The sequence below is a fragment of the Lampetra planeri genome, chromosome 5 (genome assembly GCF_965212315.1).
Source record: "Lampetra planeri chromosome 5, kcLamPlan1.2.h2, whole genome shotgun sequence".
Taxonomy (NCBI): domain Eukaryota; kingdom Metazoa; phylum Chordata; class Hyperoartia; order Petromyzontiformes; family Petromyzontidae; genus Lampetra; species Lampetra planeri.
Window position 1 is genome coordinate 10548555 of NC_136111.1, and position 21124 is coordinate 10569678.

Consider the following 21124-nt stretch of genomic DNA (forward strand, 5'->3'; position numbering starts at 1 on the left):
TTGCACTTCAACCGCATGCCACACGTGAAAATGGTGGTAAAGTCTCAAGATTGCGTTCTTGCACAAGCGGGGAAACAGCACATTTCCTCATAACGCAGACATTTTGACCATGAGGCTTTTGAGTTAAAGGGTACGTACACCCTTTGACTGGAATTGAACATATATTCCCTACCTATACCTGCCCAGTAGAGAGATCATACTAGCCAAGTTAAAAACTGTTACAACAGAACAACAAAACACGACCATTTCCTGCTATTAATGAGCATTGACGCAGTGCACAATCTCCTGTTTACAGCCCTGATCCAGTGTAGGAAATTCCACATTGTTATGTAGGGAGCTAGTTTATGCAGAGAACAGCCACTATTAACTTCCCCTGGAAATTGGTACCCTATTTTATCGACCCTCAAGGAATGATGGGCTGTCAACTTTCCAACCAGGATCTGAATTCACAAGCGATTGAGGCTCGCTCGCTCAACTGCTGAGCAGTTCCAATTGTTACAAACATTTTTAATGCAAGCCCCTTTTATGAAAAGATAAAATTATGCTGATATGTAATGTACCTGCTCAGTGGCGATTACTATAAGCACAGAAACATGCAGGGCGGAAAGTATAAGTGGAACAAATACAGGAACATATTCATTTACCAGTAATTAAAGACTTTTTAATTATGCAGCCGTTTGAGCTCGGTCCAATAATACTGTAAACACACACAGCTGATAATGTGAAGAACTAATCACACTTTTAAACCTCCACATGTCCGCCGTACCATTGGCGACACGCGTCGTCGCAACGAGTTTTGAGAGCCCTCGGTTTTCATGAGCACCTCGGCTCTGAATAGTTTCAAATGCTTCTGTAATGTGCTGTTGAAGATCACTCAAGCTATCTTCGGTTTCAGAAGAAGCGGAGTATGTAAGGAATTTGTTGCAGATATTTCAACCACGCGGTTCAAACGGTGGTCTTGATTTGAAATAATCAATAATGGTCGATACCGTTATGGACACCGTGTTATGAGAATGTTCACAGAACTTTGGCTGAGAATGTTCCAAAATGTGCAATGCATTATATCATACAATATTTTTTTATATATTCCACATCTCAATATGCCCAATGCAGAGAAAGTGGGCATAGTTGATCGAGGCAGTCATAGACATGAACAAAAGGTATGTATTTCACAATCTTAATTTTTGTATTTAGTCTGGAGGAATCCAATGAGCCATGAAGCTCTTTGTCTCAATGTGCAGTGTGGGGGCGGGTCAGCAAGTTACAACATCGACTCTATATACCGTACAGGGGCAGGGAGTCACAGGAACGAATGGCTCGGGGAAGGTTCCTAAACGATAGAATAAGTGACCTGCCACTGGGTGCAGGTTAACCGGGAGCATCGAGAGAGAAGGCTGTGGCATTGCTTGCAGCAGAATGTGCGCCCAAGGGGAGTGTGCAGTCCGACTTCGGTTTTCGTCGGTGATGCGATCTTGAAAGTTGCGGGGAATATCGAAACGACGTCGATCAAAGGAAACGTCGTCTGTACGCAGCGAGAGCTAAACAAAGACAACGTGGTGGTGCGATGGAGCTGTGGATTAATGCGCCCATATTCATACTAGACGTACCCACGAAGTTACATTTAAGTAAAAAAAGAAAATACAAAAAATACTGCACTCAACACGAGTGTACAGAAGTACACTTTTTAGCACAAATTATGCCTGGGTACAATAAGTTACGGCACACTATAAAACAATCACCAAAATGCTGTATGTGAATAATATATTGTACTCTACAGTACGGTGCATTTCTTTATGCGCGACGCAAAGTAGTTGGTGTATATGTGGAGGCGAAGGCTGAGTGAGAGGCGACGGATACGAGAAATGACGGACGATGCTGTCAGCGACGTAAGTGTGGGTTGAGGCGACACAAATCCGGTCGTGGTGTTTATAAAGCGACGACGTATTTGCGAAACGACGTAAACGGGGGAGACGTAGACCGGGATTTCACTGTAGAATTACGAGGGGAGATGTCGAAAAAGGCATGGGGAGGCGTGCGACGTGAGATGCGGGAGTTTGTGGATTTTGAAATGCATCCAAATGGAATGTGGAGCCAGTGGAGGCATTAGCCTATTGGGGTCATGCGACCTCATTCATTGGTGTGAGATGCTGCGCGAATGGAGGTACGAATCCATGAAACTGGTCTGCTTGCCGAGATGGGGCTTTTTGGTAACTGGTATTTAGTGGAAGTTAAAACCAATCCATGATTAGAGAATTTCAAGGCCCGAAATGCGTGGCCATTGAGTTTGGCTTCATGAAATGAATGGCAATCACCAGCTGGGTGATAATAGCAAAGTGATGATCTGTAATATTTCTAGAGATGCATTTGCCATGAGGGAGGAGACATTAAACAACAGAGGGCCAATTATAGAGCCTTGCAGAACACCATAGCACAGGGTTTTTTGAAAGGAGGTCTTTGCCCGTATGGAAACGGAGTGGTTTCGAATGTAAGGAAGGGACCAGGAGTGGACAGTGCTGGAAATAACCGCAGTTATGGAAACAATAAAAGTGAGTAGCCTATGGTGTCAAAAGCTGCAAATCTAGGAGAGCTAGGAATGATTCACGTTAAGGTAAAAAGGTGGTCATATATGTCACATGAAGGAGAGCAGTTTCTGTGGAATGGCCTTGGCAGAAACCAGAGTGTACTGGTTCGTGTAACAGCAGTTCTACTTAAGTGTTAATACATTTAAATGCATATTCACCATGTTACATTTTTTAAAAATTAATACTACTGTACTGTGCTTGTTTTTAATAAAGTTCTTAAGAGGATCACGTATGCTTGTGCAAATCCGATAAAGACGTAATAATGAACACAAGGAAAGCTTTTGTAAAGTGAGTCTAGGATTTTGGTGAGAGAACCATTGCCCAGACACAAAACAAATAATAATAATATACATCAATATCTAAAAATACCAAAAAATCAACGAATGCAAAAAATTTTATTAACATTTTTTATAATTTTCCTTTGAACCTTTTTTTCTTCGTTAAAACGTATCAATAACATAACAGTAATGGATTAAACAAAGTATGCCGGCAATCATCTTCAGAGCATACATTCCACATTTATTTTTGGAGTACCATAAAAATATGAGCACTTTCAAAAAAATAACACTGCATACATGTGAAATATTGCGGATTTTAGGAGACATACATATGAATTGCATTTAATGGTTAGTGCAGGGCATTAGAGTAATCAATTGTTATTGTTTTACAGCAATGAGCAGAAACCTAAATGTTAGCATTTGTGTGTTATATGCTTTGAATGCAAACGCACTATCTAAGTAGGAATTAAAAAAAAAAACTTCAAGCAATGCTGCAATATTTTAAAATTAAACAGCTTATACATTGGTGGACCTTTGACAATATCAAAACATTGTAAAATAAAAGGCACTTAAAAATACAGGCATAATCTCCGACTCACCGGTCTGCCTCTCGAGGGTAGGCTATGCCGAACATTCACTTGATATAAAACAAAAATACCATTCTCATCATAACATTGTCACATAAATGATTTACCATAATGCAGTTAGTAAGTTGTTCTTTAAAATACAGTAAGCAAGTATATTGCATAGACTTTGTAAAATTTGGTTAACTTGTTAAAATTAAATACAGTACTGCACTTTAATGTGCATGTACAGCACATGCTTTATAAAGTTACAGTTGAACGAATACAAATGACATACTTTTAGAGTGTTGTTAATCTACCAACAGTTCAAAGATATAAAATATTTTTGCAGCATGATGGCATTTGCATTTTACATTCTTGACTAATGCACTTGTGACTTTAATACGGTCAGTTAATAGACCAAAGTCCATCATTACAGGCCACATACAATGCCCACCTTTCAGATAACGTAATAAAAAAATTGATGCAATATAGTTGTCGTATAAGGTGCAACGGATTGTCTCAAATACTGGATAAAACAAATACCTTTTATGAATAGCTAGTTTTCTCAAGCACCTAAGAAACAAATCTCACCCAGCTATTGATCTTTACGAGTACCCCATTTCCAAACAAGTGTCAACTCTCTTGCACAACAGGAGCAGGTTCAAGCTAAGTTGATTGTCGGCAGCTGAACAACTGCATTTAAACAAGTATTAAGTGCGGGACTTAGTACACATTTCTTTAACTCAAAATACAAATGCTGAGCAGAAGGACTGCAATACATTTAGCTGTTTTTGTACATACTGTTCTTAACATGATAAACATGTGGTCCACGTGTCCAGGACCTTTACAGACACACACACGTGTGCTGGTACCAGGACATGATACAAACAGACACGTTAGGATTGGTAATCCCTGCATTAACAGCAATAAGCCATTGCAATTGCTTTTTTGGAAAATTGTATCCCAGTAACCATATTCATTGAATATATTTAATGTTAATCTTTACCATAATGTGTTAATATTTCACTTAAAGTATTATTCTTTAAATACAAGGCAATTTTGTTGCTTTTTTTGGAAGGCATCTTAGGAAACATTTAGCTGTGTAAATGAGGGACGTTAATTGCAAAGGACAATTATGGTACATGCAACTAGTGCATGACCAATATAATGAATGGAATATTAATGATAATTTCAAGTCGTAGCAGATTCATTCATTTTTACAGTTCTTACCATCCTTTTAACCGGCCACATTTAACAACTTTAAAACACTTGACTACATTGCGGTTCTGTAAATTCACCAACAATCAAGCGCAATTGTATATTTTACATGAATAAAATCTAAATTGTACAAGAGTGAAAAAAAACAATGGGTAATGGTAAAGTGTCTGAGTGATCAAGTGAGATCACTTTTGTAAACAGTTTTTATGGAACAAAACCTCATTCGGGTAATGAGTGGGCGTTTGGCAACGGTATTGTTAGCGGTGAAGAAGCAGAAGACATTAGTCCATTGCAAGAATTCATTCGGCACGTATGGTCAACCTCCAGCCTGAGCCCCAAGTGGGTAATATGTTTGAATTCCACCGCAAATGTCCCAAAGTACAGCAGAACGTCCATTGCTAAGATCCACTCACAGATGGCCGAGGCGTTCCGCATGTCCTCATAATAAAACACAGGCGCTGTGAAAAATAGCAGGGAGAGAGAGGGGAAAACCACGGCTTACTTGAGACATAATACATCTTTGTTTACAATTGTCAACATCAGGCATGATCAATGCAAGCTGGACGAAGGCCTACCCCAGCCCATGCCATCAAACAACCAAAAGGAAATACAAATATTGGCCAACATTTTTTTTTACTGCAGTGCCTCCGATTGATAAATTGTGTTTAAGATTCGTTAAAATTCGATAATGTAGATTCAAATCTTTAATTGGGAAATTTTAAACGTCTTTTGAGCATCTGATGTGGTTAAATATAGGGGTCTCTCTCCATTTGTAATGTTTAATTATAATAATTGCACTGTCATTACATTCACACTGGTTGTTTTCAGATGTTTGTGTTTTGTTGTTTGAGTTTTTTTTATATATATAGCAGGACTCCAATAATTGTAATCCATGCCAGCAGAGAGCCAGAAATCTGCGTATTTTTCACGGATTCCTGGTTCCCTCCTGAAAGCAGCCCCCCTCCCGTAATCCGCAGGGTCATGCTGTATTTGACATTATGTACCTGTGGACATTCAACTTTTACGGATTTAAATTTGTACAAATACAGAGACTTGTTATCTCAATAGTTTAAAACATAGTGATAAACAAAGTACTGGGTAAAATGGGATGCTACACTAGCATAATGGATAGCTCAATGAACTTGCAATATTGAAGTTGGCAGTTCCATCTCTGGAAAAGACAGTGAAGAAAATGGGCACGTTTTTTTAATCCCCGCCCCTCTCTCTAGTTAGTCATTCGGCAGGTCCCATAGGGAAAGGCAAAATGTGGGTACTCCCATCCCTTCCAAGACATCTGGCTCGTGAAGAAGAGCAAGCCAAAATATCCTCTCAGAGGGCCTCTCTATATCTCCCTCTAGTATTGGTTCTTCTACTAGCAGATGCATGAATAAGTAATTGCAGGACTGCACCTTTAGATTTACTTTTAACTGAAATGAGTATATCAAGATGTGGTACAGAGGAAACTGCAAAGGTGGCTGGGAGGTTGGTAGAAAATTCCCCTCTCCCCAGGTAAAGGAATGCTTTTTCGTTTCTCCAACTGGAAATTTCAGGTGCAGTGTTTACTATTAAAGAAACATTGACTTGATGAAAATTAGGTCTGGGAGCCAGCCAAAGGCAGAATTCTCTGGCAATAGCACTGATGTATATTTTACACACGAATGAAGCTGTGCGTGAAACACCCTTGCAAAAAAACTGCTTCCGAAAAGAAAATTACTTATTGTTGTTTGGGATATTTTATAAGCCAGGCACTGATACACTAAATTAGGATAATACAAACAAATAATATTTATAATATCTATTTCAGAAGTTTTATTTTAAGAATCTTAGTTTTACTTTGTTAGTACAAACACGCCCATTCCCATCCGACATTGCTACCATTCCACCACAACTCTCAATCGCTTTTTTGACCTCTTTTATTACTTACCCTGTCCTCGACTACCCTGTTCATGTCCTATGTTGTGCTTTCATTTTTACGTGTGTACATGTACAGCACTTTGGTCAATCCACTACTAGAAGAGGGCCTCTTCAAGCCATGTGGATCGTGGGCATTATTTAACCATACTTTCCCAAGCTGGTCAGTGTGACTTTGGCAAGGCAGGGAGCTTATATACCTGGGAGTGGAATACAATACAATGGATTTTAGTTCACTTGACATCTGCTGAAAACGTAGCCCTACAGCAGCCTATAAGTCTTGTTTTGTGCATGGTGGGTCACCCATCCCAGTGCTATACAGGCTTAATGCAGCTTGGTTCTGAGAGTTGAGGAGATACATGGCACTTTGAATGATATGGTCAAAGGTATTTTTTATTGGTGTATTTCTCAACGTCATCAGTTAACTATTTACCAATTGTGTTACTAGTTACGTAATAAGGTGAAAAAGGTACTTATATTAAAGTACACTGGTTAAAGCTTGACGAGCTATAAATGAGTATTGGGCAGTGAAAATGTTTGGTGGTGACCCTCATCTCATGGTACAACTTCTAGAATTGTGCCAAAAAAAAATTTGACCCAGGATGTTTGATGAGCTGAGTCAACCATTAGTCATGAATTGAACTAACGACTTTACAAATTATGAGACAGGAAAGCTGGCATAACACTATTCAAGCAGATAATACACTTATAAATAAAAAAAACTGATAAATATTTCCCCAAATTCTGTGAGCAGAATGTGGTTCAAATATTTGCATAAAGTTTTACTTCATAAATGAATGCCAATTATTTAGCAAGGAGAGTCTCAAGACTATTTTTCAGGAGGGTCTTGCATTGTAATGTTTGTCCAATTCTATTACTGAGTTTTTGGCATGTGAGAAGAAACTGTGGAGTACCAGGTGAACGCCTCTTGGCGAGATCTCGCAGCCGAACGCCTGCAACACTCGGCAAGCCTGGGTGGTCAACCATTCATGGACTAACAACGCTGCTTTGCTTTGGAGATCTGATAAGATCAAGTAGAAATTTGGGTACATTTTAGGGCGAAATCATAAACTGACTTTGCCTATCATTCCCCTTGACATTACAGAACCACGAGCGATGGCATTGGTGCAGGGATGTCTTCATCCATCATTGTCATCAGCATTGTCTCCGCTGCTGCACGAAGGCCTCCCCCACACTACTGCAATTCCTCATGGTCCCGAGCTGCTACCATCTATCTCATTCCCTCCCACGAATTGATCTAGTTGCTCCATCTCCTTGGAGGAATTTTCTCCTTCAGCTACCATTCCATCACTAGTCTTGTCCATAATCCATCTGGTCGAGTGATCTTTCCTATCCACACCCATTTGCTTTTCTTAATGGTCAATATAACATCTCTGATTTTTCAGTACCATATTGTCAATATGATGTCTCATCATTAGTGGTCATGATGATTTGGTTGATACAATTCCTGAACAATAAAAACATTTAACTGAAGTCAAACTATGGAGCGCATGGTCACTGCCACAGAATTGTTATTTATACCGCTTGCTCAGGGCCACCAATGAAGAGGACCACGACCCAATGTTGTGTGCTTGGAGACACCGACTATTGTAGTCACTGGTGATGAAACACCTTGGGAACCCGCTTGTAATCTTGAACACTCACCCAAGATTTTAACCCAGGCTTAGTGCAGTAACATCCGAGCGAGCCACCGTAGTCAGCACCACCGTGCCCTCTTGTTCCCATGCATGCGGTCAACGTGCAGGATGCGTACCGAGAATGTAGGTAGAGGTGGCAAGGATGCAAGCGATGATACGAATGCCGGCGAGCGCGAGGCCCCCGTGCCGTGGTCGTACGCGCAGCACCAACACGCACTGCAGCCAGAAGTATAACACGGCTGCCCCGAAGGTGAGCACAGCGCCCACCATGTGCGTGGGCAGGTGGTTCGTCTCCTGCATGGCGGAGAGACAGTCACCAAAGGCAGAATGTCACTTAATGCTGCACATGATGTCTGACGTTTTCTACCACGTGCTGTCAAGTGTTTTCAGGAATTGAATTCGCATGGCTTTCTGACATTTGAGTGAAATTAGTTTCATTTGGATTTATGTACGAGTGTAAAGAGTTTCTTCAGGAACTGAATTTTGCAGAATTTTTTCCCAGCTTGTGGACCAAAACGTCAGCTAGAGTTTAATAATGATTAAATAATGTACCTTTTTTTTTATCCAGGAAAGCCAGATCGAGTCGAAGGCCTCTTTTCCTGCTGCACTGGGGTACTTATTTTAATCAGTTTTCAGCCAATTAATTAGTTTTCATACAAGTGGAAGGAAACTCGAGCACCTAGAGAAAATCCACGCATGCGAGGGGCAACACTATCCCATACGGATGTAAAGATATTATGATTAAAGCCAGGGTATAGCACCTCGACACCCACTGGAAGGGCGTTTCACAACATTTGTGAGATCCACCAACTCTCGCCTCGAGTGCTGGATTACAGGCATGCACCACCACCGTGCCAAACCACATGCGGTACACCGCAAAAACACAATGGAAAATGTAAGGCTCCCTTTGGCTTCAACCTTGAATCGCTAAGTGCAGGATAAGGGAATATATTACGATTTGAAAGTACCTTAATTGTAGGCTTTAAAGGCCAAGAAGCCATTCGTTACTGCCCATGTTGCTGACGAAACCCTACTTCACTATCACTTATTTCCTTCTGCCAGATCCCACAACTGTTATGATCAAGACTCTTTGTGGTTTTGAATATCCCAAATGACGAGACCAATGATTGTACTTTTGACCAATAGAAGAGAACGTTGGTGAAAGGCAAGAATATTTGGAGGAATGATATTTAAATGTTTAAATAATTTTCACTCCATGTGTAAATTGTAGTATTGGATAGTGAATGGCGTTTAATGCAGAGGAATAGGTGCTGACAGTAGGCATGTTAATTATTGATCAGTTAATAGATAAATAAAGATAATTTTGCTTGCTATACATTCATCCAAAGCTTATTTCATCTTATATAAATCAGAGATGTACATATCGTGGACGTTTAATTTCACATTTGCTACCTTAAGGTAAAAAATAAAAATCATATAAATTCTAACTTTTCAATGACTTTTGTAGTCATTCATTACACCTAAGTAATTTGACCTGGGTAAAAAACAATAATACATGCAAACGAATTTCAAGAAAATATGCACAGTACATAATTACTGTACAACTCAAGTCAACAATTAATTTAATAAACTAGAGTATAATGAAACATCTCCGTTACCAAGTAAAACGCACAAAACGTTTCTGAGGACTGTCCAGTAATGGTACTGTTATGCATAACGCCTTGCTATTGATAACCATAGTTTTCAAAACACGGAGATGAGTTCTTACAAAGAATTCACACACTATACATATGAAAGATCATAGCACATACTTGCACATCCGCCTACCTGAAAATTTCCCACCAGTGTTGCCCCAAATGCACACAGCACACCCATCAGCAGACTCAGCGTGTTGATCCACGAATGATAACCATAGCCCTCCACTTGCCGGTACCGGATTAAACAAATAACTAGCACTGCACACAGACACGAAATCGTATTGTAAAAACATGTTCACAGTATGTACACAATGGTGTGAACAGAAACCGATGTGTATGTTGAATGCGCAAGTTCTACTGCTATGCGACGAAATGTGTTGGTGGTTAAAGGCGTGCCCACGGCCTGTACCTGTGAAACCACCAACGTTCAACAGTTGTCCAAAGAGACAGCTCTGTGGTGGATACGTCCCACAGTCACTGAAAAAAAGAACACACAATACAATACACAAAGTACTGTAAGTGAATCAGTATAACCAACATAGGCGAGTGTATAGTACGGACACCATCCATAAAATATCATCCATTATTAAAGAATTATAATTAGACAGCAGTTGGAAATAAGTCGATAAAACTAGCCATACACACACTTGGTAGTGTGAAGATTCCCTCGTGCAATAGTCCCGTCCCTCTAAACCTTTGCCATGGCGTTGACAACAAGTGTCGCATCGAGATTTGAGAGCCTGAGGTCGTTTGGCAACATCTTGTTTCCAATTGCTTCCCTCGTGTGCTGTTGAAGATCACTCAACATTTTTTGGTTTAAAAAAACTTTAGTATATAATGTTGCCAATATTTCAACTGCTCAGTTCACACTGCTGCTGAACCATATAATGCTTTAAGAATGGATGATACCCTTTATGGACACCATGTATGTTAATGTGACACTTTATAACAAGAGCTTTCAAATATACATCAGCATCTGAAATTTGTATATACATGTAAAATGTATTAATGCAGAATGTACAATTTATCAATGTAGAATAGTATATTCAATCAATACAGATTGGTGTAATTAGTGAAGGACTCATGAAGAATTCCAAATTCTTTGATAAGGAAAACAAAATCATGAGGTGCATAAATCACTAAGACGTGCAGTGTTCTGAAGCTGTACCTTATATAAGGAAAACTCACTAATGGGCTCACTGGGGTGTTATTGCCAGCCACGATGTATCTAAAGAAAACACAGATGTTCAGTATTTTTACATGAAAACAATAGACATCCCATTTTTGTCAATCCACTGCTGAATGCGGGCCTCCCCACACCACACATTAAGAAACATAAGTTTAGAGCATTTGGATGCATTACATTTCTGCATGATAAGCCACTTCGTTGAGCTATCATTTGTAGTCAGGTCACTTCTGAAAAAGAGCTATATAGCTTAGTGGGCCTTACCTGGTAAAAAAATTAGTTCAGTTTATGCGAGGTGTGGGATTTTTTTTTACCATGCTTTACCACGTTGGTCAATGTGGGTTGGTGAAGGCAGGAAGCATATAGATGTGGAAGTACAGACGTATAGCAGCACAAGAATGGATGTTGCTGCATTACCCTCTGCTACCCACAGCATAGCCTCACAGCACCCTATGACACTTGTTTTCTGAATGGTTGTTACCCATCCAAGCACTATCCAGGCTTCAAATCTGGTTAGCATCTGACATCTGATGCTTCCCTTGTCCAGAGGCAATAATTGCACACAGTACAATGCATGTTATTGGTTAAAACAACAGTGCTCACAGAATGCTTTTTTTGATACGTGTCTTGTTTTTTTTAAAGGCTCATATTCACATATGCTTTTAAAAGCTAAAAAATTAAATGATTGTCAGCTTACACAGTCCAAAATCCAGCCACGCCCAAAGAAGAGAAGCCAAGAGGCAGAAGTGCCCAGGTCCACATTCTTTCTCCAAGTAACTTGTCAACAGCACCGCCAACTGCACTGAATGGAAACATTGGGTTATAGGTCAACGCAAAGGCTCAACGTCGTTTTTAAGATTAATATTTTAAGATCATTCAAACACAACTTTCCACCTTCTGGCCAACAGGGCTGCTCGGATAATAGTGTTTCTGGTGAAAAGTATTCAGCACGTGCAAAAATCAATCGGGGTGGACAACAAACCCATATGGGGCTGCCCTTTATACCAACAGCAGCAACTGCTCAACCATGCAAACCTTTATAAAATGAGCAGCCCAAAACATTGTTTTATTATTTAGCCAATGAAGTGTGACATTTAAGAACTGAAATGACAAACATCCCATAAATGTTGTCAGGCGAGTTTAAGATTCACATTGGTAATCTGCATTCCGTGATTCAAAAACAAAACATTCAAGGTGGTGCATCATATCTAGTCAATTATACTCTACGTAGGGTGTGGGCATGCTTTCTCCATTGTCCATTAGGTCCGGATGGTGCTCAAGTGAAAAGATTACCAATAACAGATTAAACTGACATTCCACCTTGTGATTTATTTTCTAGGTAGTAATGTTTCCCTAAGCCCAGTGCCTCCATTTTGGGCTAACAGAACACAGCACATTGACCAGTGGCTTATGTGGTTGGGTAGCTATTCCTCATGCAAAATGTCTAGCCAAAGAGCAAATTTCACGGACCTATGCTACACACGGAATCTAAAATAAAACAAATGTACAATTTCAACAAGGTCGTGGGTAAAAATTAGGCCGGCTCTCATATTTGCTGTCCATTTTGCTCCCTATGAAATACAGTATGAATTTCTGATCATTGTGATGAGCGAGTATCAGAATACCCACCGCGTGTCACACACAAGCCCTGTGTAGATACACACATAGGCAATGCTATATTTCAAGTTCTACGACTTGAAAGAAGCATAAACTTCAAGCACGGGTCTGAAACCTCAAACAGATTTTAAATTAGGGGTGCCTCTAGACCAAACTCATGCAAATTATGTCAGTGAAGCTAGGTCAATCAACATTGTGCAATGTATTTTAATTTTAAACACAATACCAGTACCAGCACTCGGTACAAATTAATTCTCACCAACCGAACACAGATGCTAATTCCAGGATTGTCCGGGTCAAACCCAGACAATCATATTTTACACACAGAAAGCAAGACAATGGTTTATACTTTCACAAGTATTTCCCAGCATAAATGAACCTGTCATTCCTGACTTAAAGCTTTCGTGACTGCAGGAATTCATATTCTTTGGGTCTTTCGGTAAAGTCACGTCAAACAGTCTGCCTCCGCAGTTTTCTCCCTCTTTTTTCCTCCTGATGACGATCGTTTGTGTTGTGATCGAAACGTCGTAGTTTTTTGTGTTATTTTTTTCTGTTCTTTTCTTTGAACCCATCTACGTGACTTTACCGAAAGACCCAAAGAATATGGGAACCTGTCATTCTCTAGTGGATAACTGAATTAATAAGTTACATGACTACATCTGTGAATGGGTGCCCTGGAGAAGTTTTTCTCCCGAGAGCTATGTAGACATGATGTGACTTGGGGACACACGGACATTATATTTCTCAACATCAGTATTGCTCAACAACAGAGTTTTGCCCACAGACTGCACATTTAAATGTACATAAGTATTTGCCATTTCACGACTGTTTTAAAGATGTATATTTTATTCAGTCTAATAGTAAACTGTGGTGTGTCACACAAGTCACACTAGCTCTCAAAATGCGCAACAGTACTTTAAGGTTACCTAAAAAATGTTTGTTATTTTGCTTCACATTCTCCACGCTTTTTGCAAAGACAGATTTTTTTTTTCTTCCCAGTTGCTTTGATCTGGTTCACGCTGCAGCAAATGGGTTTTCACTTAAGCATTTTTTTTTACTTGCGGTAATGCAGCTAAACCAATATGAAGCATCTTGGGAGTTTGGATGGCTGCAGTTCTGCAAAGTGATGCGCTGACACCGCCGGTTGACCCCTTTTTGCAAATGGAGTATACATCGAGGCAAACTAATGGTTTACTATGAGATGTGGCTGATGTGAATAGCGAAATACACATGCCCCGTGCGCTTTTAGAACTGCGAAGGCTCACCATGCAATATATAGGTGCACGTATACAACTTGCAAGGGGCCCCACAATCCTGTCATCGGCAAGATGACCCGGCACATGTTATGCTGCCCTTAAAAGTTATGTTTAGAACTGCAAATGTCCAGTGCAGTGAGCCTACAATAGAGTTGTACGAGATTCGCAAGCGCTTCAATGGTTAAGTGTGTACAAATTAAGGCAGTGATGCATTCAAATCCGTATTGCTTGCATATTGACGTGTTGTTCCATGCTTTGACGTGCCATTATATACAATTTGAAGACGTCTGATTTACGGACGTAACCTTTAAATGGTGTACATTATGTTGAATCGGCATAGTAAAGTTTCAATCTATCAGCAAGCCCTGTGTGGAGTGCGGCACAGCACTGTACTCCAGAGCTAATGCTCTGCATGTGTGCACACAATCGCAGTCTCTCTAAGACCGCCACATTTCCCATTTATGATGGCAGGGAGAGTTTGAGGAAATGACCACACGTACATTAAATAAAAAATAAATGCCAACATTACTAAAGTACTTAATGAAACAAGTTGGCGAATTTAATTGTCAGTTATAAACACAGCAATTGTACCGCGTATGTAGCAAAACATAAATACTGGGAGAGAAAATAAAAACATTAAACCGATATGCCTTGCATGCGAGTCCTCCTTAAAGCAGTTTGAATGACATTCTAATTCGGTATTGCTGTATTGTTGTACAGTACTATGATCCGTCTATGCTCCCTGCCTTCACCAACCCCGCTAATTGCCCAGCGTGAAGTGAAGTATGGTCAAATATCCTGGACAACACACAAGGGTGGATTGACAAAAGTGCTGTACATGTACAATGTGAAAAGTTAACAACATCTCTCGCTCTTGAGCGTGGACTGACTGACCCGTCGTTCTAACAATTTACAAAGACTCTGCTGCTAACTCTTCCTTGTGCACAGCACCGTCCGTGTGAAACTGTGTGCTGTTTGTCAACCAAGGCCCCCCCCCCCACGCTTCTTTAGCCATAACAACAATTAGGATTTACAGCAATGTTTTGTACGGAACTGGGCATTCTTAAGAGCCCTTTAACGGATTCGCCAGCATCGTGTTGCAGAGCCGAGCTATTGTGAAAGCTTCATGGTTGTGCAGTCAAGACCACCTAACGGGTCACAGCAAGTTTTGGCAGGATCACCAAAAAGACCACACGACACCAACGGGGGGGGGGGGGAGGGGGGGGTCATTCCAGGGCAAGAACCACGGATGTTTAGGATTTAAACAATGTTAAAATACCGAGATAACGACTTGTGTGAGTCGAGTCGAAGAGATGTTTCCGAGAATACGTTGACAAATGTCATGTTTTTGCACAGAAGTGACTAATTTCAGTAACTTAAGAGATTCGCATTATTTACGGTGCAAATCCACTGCTGCCAACGACGACTTGTATACTGGGCCCTTTGTAGGAATGTGCAAATTTCACGAATTCAGGGATTAAAACGTCCCACATCTTAGCAATCAAGAAACTATGCCTTTGAAATGTCTTATTTTGCTGAAATACATGAACTCAAAGATCATCAGCCACGACCAATCCGCTGTTGGATGAAGGAATCCCAAAGCCCTAATCTCTTTATGGTCCTGCTATGCAACATCCTTTTAGCACATTTGGTGATTGTCACTCCATCTCAAGGTCAGATGTCCTCTCGCCGAAATCTGTTGTTGGATGAAGGAATCCCAAAGTCCAAATCTCTTTATGGTCCTGCTATGCAGCATTCTTTTAGCATAATTTGGTGATTGTCACTCCATCTCAAGGTCAGATGTCCTCTCGCCGAAATCTGCTGTTGGATGAAGGAATCCCAAAGTCCAAATCTCTTTATGGTCCTGCTATGCAACATTCTTTTAGCATAATTTGGTGATTGTCACTCCATCTCAAGGTCAGATGTCCTCTCGACCGTGTTCTCTCCCAAGACTGCCAATCCATCGTTCGTCTCGACCACTGGCCATTCTTGATACGTGTCATCATCATCATCACCATCACCAATGATATATCCACTCATTTATGAAGTCCAATATGATCTCCCAAATATGTTGCCTAATCAACGATTTCATCCTTCTTCCAACTCGGTGCAATTCCAAGCATGCCATCTGCCAAATTACTCATTTGGTCACTTTTAAGATTTCGTCCCATTTTCTTTGTCCATGTCCACGTTTCCTTTTAACAGATGGACAATTACAACAACAAGAACGTCCTGGCTGAAGATGTTGAGGGGCCATGTGAACTTTGCGTGAAAGGTCCTGGCGGTTTAGACAACGGTTGCAATGAAGTGTGTTCAAGTGCGGATTTTGTTTTGAAACGCACTTTGTTTCGTTATTGACTCAGTATTGACTTCAGTCAAAAAGCGACGTAAATATGTACTTTGCCAAAAAACCTGGAGCACATACACCAGCAGTACAGTGCAAGAATAATACTTACTCTGCTCGCTATAGGGGCAGCAAGTATTTTGGTTCTTACAAGGCCAGGATAAGCAATGTATTCACAACATTGGTGTGCCCACATTAAGTGGAGCGCACGTGTACGTCGACATTAACAGGGCTCTGCATTGTAATGCAAGCAGCGGGGGTAGTACAGCATCTACAATACATACAGTATTTGTTTGGTCTATCAACAAACTTTCGGAACATGCCCCTAATAACGAGTCAGCGTTTGCAAACAGCCACGCATTTCGTTGAACTCTACAATAATAACATTCCGGTAACAGCAAGCACATTGCGCAATGAATGAAGACGAACTACCGAGTTTTACTCTCGAGATATACCGTACCTACAAGTATCTACAAGTAGGAGCTGTCATTGTATCTACAAGTAGGATACTTGTAGATACAATGACAGCTCTGCGAAACTAACACACCCACCGTACAGCAATAATCAGCATCAAGAGTTACACTGACAATGGTGCAGTGCTGTATCAACGACATTAAGCAAAAAACCCACAACCAGCAGCTGTCGAGCAACTTAATGATCATGAATGGACTTCAAATGAGAATTGCCGTCATGGCAAGGGGTGTAAACTGAACCAGACAACACCATACCTGTCAACCCCCTATAAGTGCCCCTACCTTATTACAGACCAATTCAGACCTTATTGGTCACCCCGTGCCCCCTTATAAAACTCAACGTCCATGCCACAAAGTCCCCTATCATCACAAGGGAGAAACGCAAACAAATAGACAAACATATTTTTTCCCGTACTGAAACGGCTGTCAGCCATCCGTATGGAACTGAAAACTCAATTTCCCTCTACAATAATACGGCGTTAGACCTTGTGGTTTGACAGCTATGCAACACACACATACACTCATCTAACACACACATCTAACACACACACACACAATCATCTAAAACACACACACACAATCATCTAAAACACACACACACAATCATCTAACACACACACACAATCATCTAACACACACACACAATCATCTAACACATACACACAATCATCTAACACACACACACACAATCATATAACACACACACACAATCATCTAACACACACACAATCATCTAACACACACAATCTAACACACACACACAATCATCTAACACACACAATCATCTAACACGCACACAATCATCTAACACGCACACAATCATCTAACACACACACAATCATCTAACACACACACAATCATCTAACACACCCACACAATCATCTAACACACACACACAATCATCTAACACACACACAATCATCTAACACACACACACAATCATCTAACACACACACAATCATCTAACACACACACACAATCATCTAACACACACACAATCATCTAACACACACACACAATCATCTAACACACACACAATCATCTAACACACACACAATCATCTAACACACACACAATCATCTAACACACACACAATCATCTAACCCACACACAATCATCTAACACACACACACAATCATCTAACACACACAATCATCTAACACACACAATAATCTAACACACACACAATCATCTAACACACACACACACAATCATCTAACACACACACACAATCATCTAACACACACACACAATCATCTAACACACACACAATCATCTAACACACACAATCATCTAACACACACACAATCATCTAACACACACAATCATCTAACACACACACACAATCATCTAACACACACACACAATCATCTAACACACACAATCATCTAACACACATACAATCATCTAACACACACACACAATCATCTAACACACACACACAATCATCTAACACACACACAATCATCTAACACACATACAATCATCTAACACACACACACAATCATCTAACACACACACACAATCATCTAACACACACACACAATCATCTAACACACACAATCATCTAACACACACACAATCATCTAACACACACAATCATCTAACACACACACAATCATCTAACACACACACAAACATCTAACACACACACACACAATCATCTAACACACACACACACAATCATCTAACACACACACAATCATCTAACACACACACACACAATCTAACACACACAATCTAACACACACACACAATCTAACACACACACAATCTAACACACACACAATCTAACACACACAATCTAACACACACACAATCTAACACACACACACACAATCATCTAACACACACACACAATCATCTAACACACACACAATCATCTAACACACACACACACAATCATCTAACACACACACACAATCATCTAACACACACACACACAATCAATCTAACACACACACAAACTAACACACAATCTAACACACAATCTAACACACAACAATCTAACACACACACAAGCGGGGCATCTTCTTGTTTACAAACGCGCCACGTTGTGTGTGCGGCGTTGAACCGTCGGTATCCTTCGAGGTAGAAGTAGAATCAGCGGAGCGTGAACATCGCGAATGTAACCCCCCCCCCCTCCTGGGTTACCAACACAACACACCGTGCACACAGTCAAGCAGACACATCACCACGCCCGGTCGCCTTTGTCTCTCCGCCCCCCCCCCCTCCCACCACCACCACCACCACACAAAGAGTGACACGCACGTACCTGCCTCGGCTGCCGTGTAACAATCCCTGCAAGTCGTGGTGGTGGTGGTGGGTGGTGTTTGTTGCAAGTATCACGATGATAGTTTCAGAGTAAACGCGACTGGCAGGAGGAGGAGGCAGGAGGAGGAGGAGGCGAGCTCGACTTGCAGACCCCTGGCAACTCGCAAATCTCTCTCGAAACTTAACAACTTACCCTCCTCCTCCTCCCACCACCACCACCGCCGCCGCCCCAACTACTCCCCGCCTTTGCGAATAAATGAAAAGTTTAACGCTGTGAAGTTAAACAGCGAACAACCACCAACATCACACCCCCCCACCACCAACACTCCGGCGGTGTTGCGATTCAGGGGCGGGCGGCGATTCGAGAGAAGTGAAGACGAAAGAGGAGGGGGAAGGAGGATGAGGAGGGGGAGGATGAGGAAGGGGAGGATGAGGAGGAGACGGGGAAGGAGGAGGAGGAGGATGATGATGATGAGGAGGAGGAGACGGGGCGAGCTGGGAGCGCCGTGCGGAACAGGAAGGCAGCAGGAGCAGCAGCAGCAGCCCTCTCACGACTCTCTCGGCATTTCCTCAACATCTTGGGGGGTGTGGGGTGGGTGGTGGTGGTGAGACATTCACAGCCACCCACTGCTGCTGCTGCTCCTGCTGCTGTCTCTGCTACTGCTCCTGCTGCTACTGCTGCTGCTACTCTGCTGCTCTGCTGCTGCTGCTACTATTGCTGCTACTACCGCTGCTGCTGCTCTGCTGCTGCTGCTACTATTGCTGCTACTACCGCTGCTGCTGCTACCGCTGCTGCTCCTGCTGCTGCCAATGCTGCTGCTACTACTGCTTCTGCTACTGCTGTTGCTGCTCCTGTTGCTGCTCCTGCTGCTGCTCCTGCTGCTGCTCTGCTACTGCTGCTACTACTACTGCTGCTGCTCCTGCTGCTGCTGCTGCTCCTGCTGCTGCTGCTGCTCCTGCTGCTCCTGCTGCTGCTGTCTCTGCTGCTACTGCTGCTGCTCTGCTACTGCTGCTACTACTACTGCTGCCACCAATCCTGCTGCTGCTCCTGCTGCTGCTGCTCCTGCTGCTGCTCCTGCTGCTCCTGCTGCTGCTGCTCCTGCTGCTGCTGCTGTTGTTGTCTCTGCTGCTGCTGCTGTTGTTGTCTCTGCTGCTACTGCTGCTGCTCTGCTACTGCTGCTGCTCCTGCTGCTGCTGTCTCTGCTGCTCCTGCTGCTGCTCTGCTGCTGCTACCCGCCCATCCAAACCCGGCGTGTGACAGCCAAATATGAAGGTCCGTCTCGGTGCCAAGATGTTACAAGGAACAATCCGCCCCTGTGTGTGCTCGTGCGTGGGGGTTCGGCGTGTGTGTTGGTTATGTGATGGTGATGATGTGTGTGTGTGGTGATGTGTGTGTTGGTGATGTGGTGATGTGTGTGTTGGTGATGTGGTGATGTGTGTGGTGGTGCTGATGTGGTGGTGGTGGTGATGTGGTGGTGTGGGGGTAATTGTGTTGGTGATGTGTGTTGGTGATGTGGTGGTGGTGATGTGTGTGGTGGTGATGATGTGTGTGTTGGTGATGTGTGTGTGGTGATGTGTGTGTGGTGATGTGGTGGTGATGTGTGTGTGGTGACGTGTGTGGTGGTGGTGATGTGTGTGGTGGTGATGATGTGTGGTGATGATGTGTGTGTTGGTGATGTGTGTGTGTGGTGATTGATGATGTGTGTGTTGGTGATGTGTGTGATGGTGTGTGTGGGGGTGATGTGTGTGGGGGTGATGTGTGTGGGGGTGATGTGTGTGGTGGTGATGATGTGTGTGTTGGTGATGTGTGTGTGGTGATGTGTGTGTGGTGATGTGTGTGTGGTGATGTGTGTGGTGGTGATGATGTGTGTGTTGGTGATGTGTGTGTGGTGATGTGTGTGTGGTGATGTGGTGGTGATGATGTGTGTGTTGGTGATGTGTGTGATGGTGTGTGTGGGGGTGATGTGTGTGGGGGTGATGTGTGTGGGGGTGATGTGTGTGGGGGTGATGTGTGTGGGGGTGATGTGTGTGGGGGTGATGTGTGTGGGGGTGATGTGTGTGGGGGTGATGTGTGTGGGGGTGATGATGTGTGTGTTGGTGATG

At 42.1% G+C, this 21124-nt stretch overlaps 1 protein-coding gene across 4 annotated transcripts; it reads right to left on the bottom strand.

The window, feature by feature from the left end:
* Positions 1-2958: 2958 nt before the first annotated feature.
* LOC144718836 (modulator of macroautophagy TMEM150B-like) lies at positions 2959-19535 on the bottom strand. 4 transcript variants are annotated; one of them, XM_078594401.1, is made up of 8 exons: positions 19023-19535; positions 11755-11854; positions 11040-11099; positions 10281-10348; positions 10002-10129; positions 8330-8507; positions 5058-5102; positions 2959-4291 (listed from the first exon to the last, which is right to left on the bottom strand). In XM_078594401.1, exons 2-8 carry the CDS (start codon positions 11817-11819, stop codon positions 4233-4235), a joined length of 603 nt encoding a protein of 200 aa, XP_078450527.1. In that variant the 5' UTR covers positions 11820-11854; positions 19023-19535; the 3' UTR covers positions 2959-4232. The 4 variants fall into 4 exon arrangements, with proteins under 4 accessions (XP_078450527.1, XP_078450526.1, XP_078450524.1 ...); XM_078594400.1 differs by having other exon boundaries at positions 2959-5102; positions 19027-19521; XM_078594398.1 differs by having other exon boundaries at positions 2959-5102; positions 11755-11859; positions 19023-19521.
* Between the last annotated feature and the right edge of the window lie 1589 nt (positions 19536-21124).

Bases quoted from the DNA above. Each gene is read 5' to 3' on its own strand.
- LOC144718836 (XM_078594400.1), bottom strand. From the start codon at position 11,819: ATGTGGACCTGGGCACTTCTGCCTCTTGGCTTCTCTTCTTTGGGCGTG. The intron at 11,100-11,754 runs GTAAGCTGACAA...TGTTTTCTTTAG, and splicing joins GTGGCTGGATTTTGGACTGT to ATACATCGTGGCTGGCAATA. The intron at 5,103-8,329 runs GTACGCATCCTG...TATTTTTCACAG, and splicing joins CACCTCTACCTACATTCTCG to CGCCTGTGTTTTATTATGAG.